An 8,980-nucleotide genomic window follows, 5' to 3' on the forward strand; every position below is an offset into this window, starting at 1 on the left:
TTCACTACATATATGGCCTCTGTTTTTCTCAATAAGGTTTAATGGGGGTGGGGGGTAGAGGGGTGGGGAGGAATGATGCTCTTAGAGGAAAGCTTTAGTAACCTTCTGTCCTTTCCCGATTGTAGTTAAAAGCTTTAAAAAGCCAAATGGGCTGTCTACTTGTTTCAGGTAGAAATTGTGAGACCGCAGCTTCTTCCTTGTTAGGCCAAAGTGAAACATCAGTCAGAAATAAGCGAAATTTGGGGCGCCTGGGTGGCGCAGTCGGTTAAGCGTCCGACTTCAGCCAGGTCACGATCTCGCGGTCTGTGAGTTCGAGCCCCGCGTCGGGCTCTGGGCTGATGGCTCAGAGCCTGGAGCCTGTTTCCGATTCTGTGTCTCCCTCTCTCTCTGCCCCTCCCCCGTTCATGCTCTGTCTCTCTCTGTCCCAAAAATAAATAAACGTTGAAAAAAAAAAGAAATAAGCAAAATTTAAAGAGAAAAAATGAAAGAATGGGTGACCAATCCCTTTGTGCATCAGAAAAAAAAAAAATTCTTTAGGTTCCACACCCAACGTGGGGCTTGAACTCGTGACCGTGACATTAAGGGTCATATGTACTACCGACTGAGCCAGCCAGGCACCCTGGAAAAAAAAATTCTATTGAAAGGGAACCATCCTACCTGAGGATATAGTTTGGTGTGAAGTTTCTATTCCCTGTAACTCTTCATTCCTTCATCCTTCATTCCTCTTTACCATCTCTTAAAATCTTAGACTCTGCCAGAACTTTCTTCTTGTAGTCCAAAGGAGCCACCTTCAGTAGCTTACAGCTGGAAAAAGTCTTTACTCTCACTGCCACAGGGGAAAATACATAGTTGGCTGTTAATCTGTAATGCTTCACATTTTCTTCTAGCTATATTGTTCCACTAAATGGTAAAGGTCCATAATATTAATAATACTCTCCTTCAAGTATAGTGCTTTGGCTTAAATGTTTTTGTTCTTGTTTTTGTTTTGTAGGATGGTTTAGGAATCTTTTATAGATTAGTTCTATGAGACATGTTCCAAGTTCCAAACTCTGACTTGCAAATAAGCTTTTAGAATACAACCTATTTACCTGCTGTACCCTCTGTGTGTGTGTGTGTGTGTGTGTGTGTGTGTGTGTGTGTATGCCTTAAATTTAAAGGTATGTATACATTTTTTAGTTTTTTGACTATAGTTGACCAACAATGTTACATTAGTTTCAAGTTTACAACATAGTGATTCAACATCCCTATACATTATGCTCTGCTCATCACAAGTGTGGCTACCATCTGTCACCATATAATACTAATATGATATCATTGACTATGTTCTCTATGCTGTACCTTTTATTCCCATGACTTATTCACTCCATAACTGGAAGTAAAGGCATATATTTTGGTTTATGCTTTTGGACACATAAACTTGAGCTTGCTTGACCTGGGGATAATTCCGTTTCTTGAAATCATTCAGAAAAGTACAGTGTGTAATATGATATCATTTGGCTGTGTGTCTGCTCAAATTAGGAAATGCAAAACAGTATAATAGAGTAGGTTAAATGCTCAAAGAGACAAAGGAAATCTTTTTACATTAAATGAACTACTTGTTCTATAAATGCATTTAAGTACTGCCTTATATGTTATGCAAAGCATGTGGAAATCCCTAGGAGAGTTATATCAATTGATGACAAATACTCTTTCCCCTTTTAACTTCTTGTCCATTTGCTGCCCATGCATTTGATTTTCCTTAGGCACCATGATTGAGGATGTGGTTAACACTGAGATGCTGTAGGTATTAAATGTAAAAATATTGGAGAAATACAGAAATTAAGCATTACCACTCTGCTTTTATTTATTTATTTTTATTTTTTATTTTTTTTTAAATTTTTTTTTCAACGTTTTTATTTATTTTTGGGACAGAGAGAGACAGAGCATGAACGGGGGAGGGGCAGAGAGAGAGGGAGACACAGAATCGGAAACAGGCTCCAGGCTCCGAGCCACCAGCCCAGAGCCCGACGCGGGGCTCGAACTCACGGACCGCGAGATCGTGACCTGGCTGAAGTCGGACGCTTAACCGACTGCGCCACCCAGGCGCCCCAGCCACTCTGCTTTTAAAAGAGTGTACTGTATGTAACTGTAGTTAACTGTCCAGATCCCAAGTCTTGAAAGATGAGGCTGAACTAGAACTAGTTCAGAATTCCTGCCATCTTAGGGGAACTGTGATGACTGCTTCTTCGTGCAAGAGGCCCCAGTCCCTTGCCTTTATTGCCTGCAACTGGCCTAAGCTGGCCACTGTTGGCAGTCACTGTGGTAGATGTTAGGGATGTAAAGAAGTCCTTACTTATAAGGAGCTTACAGATTGCTGGCACATGTATAGTTTTCTTAGGCAGTCTAGGGGATGAAAGAATTTCTGAATCCCTGGGAATGCTCCAGAAGTCCTACTTCCTTTATATCTCCTTCCTCCTATTTTCCATTTTATGACATCATCCCTGAAGCCAGGGATTAGTTTGCCTATCCATTGAGGGCTTTGCTTCATAGGGTTGATCTTACCTGAGCTGGTCTCACTTGAGGGCTTTCACAATCAGATTGGAGTTTTCCAAAGATCATACTTGGAATGTTCTTAGACAGTAAAGCTTTGAGGGTGTCAAGAAGGTAATGGCTCTTTTTTTTACAAGAGGAATCTGAAATACATATAGTTAATAGACTTGCTTAGAGTTGTAAGGTAAACTGAGACCATAAGTAAGAAACATACTCCCAAGCCTCAGCATAAATATGACTACCCTTACTTTTTCAGAGAATTTTGAGTTTATGAAGCATTTTAACATATAGTATTTCAATTAGTTATTGGATTAAATGACTTAATGTATATTAAAAAACAGCATAGTGCTTGGTATTTAGAAAGCACTTAATGTTAGCTGTAATTCTCTCAATAACTTTGTAAGTTAGGAATTTTTTACTCCTTTCACTTTTCAGTTGAGTAAATAGGTTTATAGAAGTTGTATTTTGCTCACATCTTTCTGTCTCTGATTTTCCTGCTCTTTGCACTTTATCAGATTGCCTCAGAAACAAATTATTCTAATCACATTTCATTTTTAGGGCACAATATCATAGAGCTGGAAGAATCCTCCTGTACAACATAGTCCAATTTCCTCTTGGCATAGAAAAAGCTGAGAACAAGAGTGACTAGGTGACTTCCTCACATACAGCTAGGTAGTCTCAGGGACTAGAGAACTAGAAGTGTGAAGTCCTAAGTGGGATTCTGAATTCTGTCCTAGCTTGTCCTAAAAAGTTGAGTGAGATGCAGTACTTCCTTATGCTTCTGGTACCACCACCTTTTCAATGGATACTCTTAGTGTTTATCTGATATCTGCTAATTTTGGTTACTTAGTCCCTACAGTGCAAAGGTTTTCGAATTTGTAATGTCTGCCTTGCCATCTTTGTTTAATTCATTTGATGAACACATTTACCGAGCACCTACCATTTGATGCTCACTATGGTAGCGTTAGGAATATAAAGGCAAACTTGCCTTGTAGTAGGGCATTTTGCCAGATTGCTGGCACATTTTCGGATTTCCAGCTGGGCAGCCTGGGGGATGAAAGACTCCTAAATCCCTGGGAATACTCTGTGCTGTAAAGCCCAAATTAAAATCAACAGCATTGTGACAATGCTAGTGGATAGCATTCAGGGTATTGCTTACTGATGGTTTCTGAGGAAGCCCAGAAAAAGAAGTAATGTTATTCCAGAGACAGGTATACCCGTAGAGAGATGAGGAGAAAAAGAAAACAAAACTTAAGAAAACTTAAAAAGGGAAACTAGGATGACGTTATTTTTAATTTTTTTTTTTAATTTTATTTGAGAGAGAGAGAGAGCATGAGTGGGGGGAGATGGGCAGAGGGGGAGAGAGAGAGAGAGAGCAAGAGAGAGAGAGAATGAGAGTGTTAAGCAGGTTCCATGCTCCGTGTAGGTGGTACTCAATAAGAGGCTCAATTCCACGACCCTGGGATCATGACCTGAGCTGAAATTAAGTCACGCAGGCGCCCTGAGGTTATTTTCTCACAATCTTTTGCAGTAGTCAAGACATGTATTCTTAGTTGGACAAGTGAGAGTATTAAAGTCTAGAGAGACTAAATGACTTGCCCCAGGTTTTACAGCTAGTTAATAACACAGAGGGATGGACTAGCACCCGAGTCTCCTGACTTCTATTCCATTGCTCTTTCTTGTACACCTGATTGCTATAACAAATGAAAATGACAGCATGTGGGGGGGGGGCAGTTATGGGTGTGGGCTGTAGTACACCTGGCTTGCCTTAGAGGGAAGCTCCTTGTTTGTTAATCTTTTTTTTTTTTTTTTTTTTTTTGTAATGCTGAGGCTAAACTGACCTGTTTCTGTTTCAGTTCAGTGCCAGTATCACTGTTGACTTAAGTGAGACTCTTTGTGGGAGAAATCAATGTGTAAGACAGACAGGAACTTTGTTAAGATTGTTTTCATGCATGAGATGGATGGCTCCTAAGGCTGCTACCACTGAACCAAACCGTCCTGGTAGATCTGAGGAGTCAGAGGTCAGGGACCACATCAGTAAAGTACCTCTCATTAGGGTCACCTGGGACAGGAAGGTTGCTTGTTTTCTAACTTTAACACTTAGAAGAGTCATACAGCCTATGACCTTTGCCCTTCTTAGCTGGTGATAGGGGCCCTTTGTCAGTAAACCATTCATGTGGATTCTACTCCACTGTTTCAGGTCACTCCCCCTATTAAGTCTGAGGCAGCAAAGGGGTGAACTGAACTGCTTTTCTCACTGCGAGGGAGGTTCATGCATTATGCTCAGCCAGTTAACAGGTCAGAGGAATGAGTTTCCCACTGTGTGAAATGCCTTCCTTTATTATATATGTGTATTCTTTTCAAACTTGCCTTAGCATGAGACCTCCTGAAAAACGTGTTGTTTCTTTTCTTCTAGCTACAAAATTAGAAATATTAACGATTTAGATTCTTTAGGCGAATGAATACTCATCGTGTGTGTGTGTGTGTGTGTGTGTGTGTGTGTCTCCACATTTGTGTGTCCTTAAACAGTGTTCCCACTGCTTCCTCATTCTTACAGAATGAAACTCTGAAGTTTGAAAGTGTCTAAGTCCTGAAGCAAGATAATTGAATGTGACAGGAAAACAGGAACCAGAAGACCTGGGAGGCCAGGAAAGATTTGCATTGCAAATATAAAAAATAAATAATGAGGCTTCTTTTTCTCCTTTACAGGGAAACTGGATTCCAAGATCCATCAAGGAGCAAAGAAGGGGTTAATGAAGCAGAATAAAGCTGTCTGACCCAAGAGAAAAGGAGCTATACAGCATAGTGGAGTTTTGTGTACTAAAATTGCTATCCACTGGTCCTTTGGAATTGAAGCATTAGAAATCTAAAGGCTTGGCATCAGGCTTGAATCTTTGAGAATTTAGACTCTTACCTAAATCTGTATATTTTTCTTAAAGAGTGGGATTCTTACTTTATGTAGTAGGTCAAAATCCTTGAATACATTATTTATAAAATGCTATTTTAAAAATTCTAGGTCTTTGACATTTTTCTCAAAATGGTATCAGAAAAGAACAAGTTGGAAATTACTTTCCTTTCTGAAGCTTGGATTTGAGATTGGGAACTTTCTTAGCAAAGGTTAACAATTTTTTTGAGAGACCACTTGAATTTTAAAGTTTCTTTTCAAAGTAATAGCCTGGTTAGAGTATTAAGGTGTTTGAGGAATCCTATGTTTAATGCATACCTGTGATGGGACAGAAAGGGTTTTAACAAGTTTTTTGCTCTAGTCCAACATGTCTTGAAGTGAACAGTCTTCAAAAGCTGAATAACCTTCATTGGCAGATTTTTTTTTTTTTTTTTTTTAAGGGATAACCTGAAAAGGTGCTGCCACTTTGTTCTTTGGTTTGAGATGTTAGGACATAAGAAGATCAGACTGGGAGAAGAGAGAGCTACTTGCTCAAGCAACATGAAACTGCCCTATTTTGTGGGTATTGCAAAAGCATCACTTAGATGGGACAATTAGAAGCAAACTAAAAAATAAAGTCCCTTCAGTAAATGTATTCATATACCCCCAAATGCTGAAACCCAACCTTTTAAACCATCACACCTCAGGAAGCTATGAGCTTTGAAAAAATAGGTTGATTTGAAATGAGATTTTTTACTCATCAGTCTGGCCCTACTTAGTGAAACACTTTTTTTCTGAGTCTGTTCAGCAGAGCTGTCAGAATCTCAGTTGCTGGCATCCTCAGGAAATTCATGGTCTTAAATGTGTATGTTCTGCTTTTTATAAAGCACCACCACCACACTAGGGAAGTTGGATTCCCTCCAGCAGTTGTGTGCATGACTTAAAAAAGAGAGCACGCAGGAGAGAAAAAAAAAGTGCCCTGTGTTATGAAAAAGATTAATTTCCCCTTTCTTTAATCCTTCATATTCAGCATGTATTTGCATTGAAATGCCTCCGCTCATATGCATTGATGTTCACTCAACTGTGAACTCTGCTTGTTGCATAGCTCTAGGCACTGGTTTTGTGGGGGCCTGATCACTTTGGATTCCCAGGGAAAACCTACCCGATTCTTGTTCTGGTAATGCAAATATGCAGTATTCTCTTTCTTTTCCTGCTCAACTTCTGTAGAGAAAATGGAAAGGACAGCTAATGGTACTCCTTTAGAGGGAAAAAAAGTCTCATTCTGGTCTCCTGAAGACCCTAATATTATTAATGAAGCCACACTGTGTTAATAGTTTACCAAGCAGTAATATCTTGAATTCTGCACTGGAATTGTCTCGTTTTCTGAGTACCAAAATAAAACCAAAAGGCAGGAGGTGAAGGACCCAGGAAACAACAACCACAAAAAGTTACCTGCCTTTTTATGTGAATGACAGCTCAAGCACAGAGGAGTCTGGATTGATTTTTTTTCACCTGGGTAGATTGTGTGTGTACACCTAAAGAAAAACATCAGGAGCTGCAAGAGTTCAGGTTATACAACCATTTTGTGTGCTGTGATAAGAAAGTTTACAAGAACATTACAGATTTACAAGAACCCACCTCAGTATCCAAAATATGCAGCTGGTGCCACATGAGTAAATGGCAGAGTAACTTGGAAACTTCTTTTCATGGTTAGACTGTGAAAGCCTTTTAGTTCACGTGGTGGTTGGTGGTGTAAAGTCTCTCTTTTATTTGTGGGACACTCGGGAGGAAGTGTGGGAGAGACTTGGGGGTAGATGGCCGTCAGTTGCTCAGTGATGAATAGCATAATTTAAAGCCTAGTGGAAATTCTTAGCATCCTGAGTACAAACTCGCCCAGGAATTGCCTTTCAGTGCTTTACAACACTTTGCACTGACCCTGTTAACTCTGGGACAGCTTGGCCTGAGGGAAGTTTCACATTTCTGAGCTGGTTTTCTTTTGCAGCCTAAGTATCTACGCCCCCTTTTGGATGGTTGGGTTCAGTGGCTCTCAATGTGTATAGTACCTGAAGGGTTTAGTGTTTTTTGTTTTTGCTTTTCTAGACAGGGTCCTGTCTCAATTATGTAAGCTCAGAGTGGGAGATACATGAAACAAGATACTTTCTCTGTCAGGACTTAGGAGGCTTTGACTTTCCAGTCAGATGTTTGGATTGGAGTAAGGGGGTTTTTTTTGCTTGGTATAGCTAATCTAGAGAAAGAACTAGGTGTCCCCTTTTTTCAATCTGGAAGTGTACAGAAACCCATTTTTTCCTAGGGAGTAGCTGTGAAAAACTTAGACTTTGAAGATTATTTTTACAAAAATTACAAAGTTAGGGTTTTTATGAGTTATAACCCTTAATCTCTTTCGATTTTAACTGCTGTCTATACTAAAGCCCATTTATATGGATTTCATTTATTTGGTAAATTTTTTTTAATGCTTTTGCTAGAACTCCTAGCCAAGATTGAGACAGTGTTGGGGTTGTTCTCTTGCCCAGCTAGAAAAGACCAGTAAAAAAAGCAAGCATCTATTAAACTAGAGAAATCAACTAACTTCAGTTTATTAGGCCTAGGGGGAGGAAAGAAAGGCCTGTGATGAAGGATTTTTTTTTCCTTGAGATTCAAATAGCAAGTACACATCTGCTGTTCTCAGCTTCTGTGAATGTGTTTGGAGGGAGGTGATCCATATCACAGACACCAGCAGCAAGGGATCCAGCATGTGGAAGGCTTTTCTACTTCTCTCATGCAGAGAAGAAAGACCATAGCCACAGTTCCATCTGACACAAAGAAACTTGTGTAAATGTCTGTCCACTTATATGTGTGCACATAATGTGGATTAATTCATGGGGTGAAACTTGGTAAACTGATCAGATTTCAGATTTCAGTTGTGACAATGGAGAGCCCAGAAAGAAAACCTAGTAAGTGTGGCATCCTAGTTTGGAGTCAGATAAATAGGGCGATGGGGGGTGGATGGGAGGGACTGAGAATCCATATGAAGTTGTGACATAGGAAGGGAATAAGATGTTGGCACAAGGGGCAAAAAAAATGTCAGTACATAAGATTTGACAAGAGTCTAGAGCTGTACTGTTTAATATGGTAGCCATTAGTCACATGTGGTTATTTAAATTAAATAAAATTAAGAATTCAGTTCTTCAGTCACATTAACCATATTTCAAGGGCCCAAACAGTCACATGGGGCTAGTGGCTTCTAAACTGGAGGGCATAAATATAGAACATTTCCATCATTGCAGAAAGTTCTACTGGACAGTTTGGAGCACAGATCAGCACACTTTTTCTGTAAAGGGCCAGATAGCAAATATTTTAGGCTTTCCTGGTCCTACAGTCTCTGTTAACATCTATTCAGCTCTGCTGTTACAGTGCAGATGGATCCATAGGTAATACATAAATGATGACTGGCTATGAGCCCTTAAAACTCTTTGTGGACACTGAAATTTGAATTTCATATTAATTCTCACAACACAAAATATTCTTTTGATTGTTTTTCACCCATTTAAAAATGTAAAAAAAAAAAAA

The 8,980-nt window shown here is 39.6% G+C and overlaps 1 protein-coding gene across 3 annotated transcripts in view; it reads left to right on the top strand.

Annotated features, from left to right (window-relative positions):
• TRIP4 (thyroid hormone receptor interactor 4) overlaps positions 1-5,542 on the top strand; it is a 66,438-nt gene extending 60,896 nt beyond the window's left edge. For all 3 annotated transcript variants that reach the window (XM_025919557.2, XM_086710925.1, XM_086710926.1), the window contains one exon: positions 5,239-5,542. In XM_025919557.2, coding sequence (XP_025775342.1) covers positions 5,239-5,306 — 68 coding nt within the window. In that variant the 3' untranslated portion in view covers positions 5,307-5,542. The remainder of the gene's footprint in view (positions 1-5,238) is intronic.
• Positions 5,543-8,980: the final 3,438 nt, after the last annotated feature.

The sequence above is a fragment of the Puma concolor genome, chromosome B3 (genome assembly GCF_028749965.1).
Source record: "Puma concolor isolate L17-30 chromosome B3, mPumCon1.1.hap2, whole genome shotgun sequence".
Classification (NCBI taxonomy): domain Eukaryota; kingdom Metazoa; phylum Chordata; class Mammalia; order Carnivora; family Felidae; genus Puma; species Puma concolor.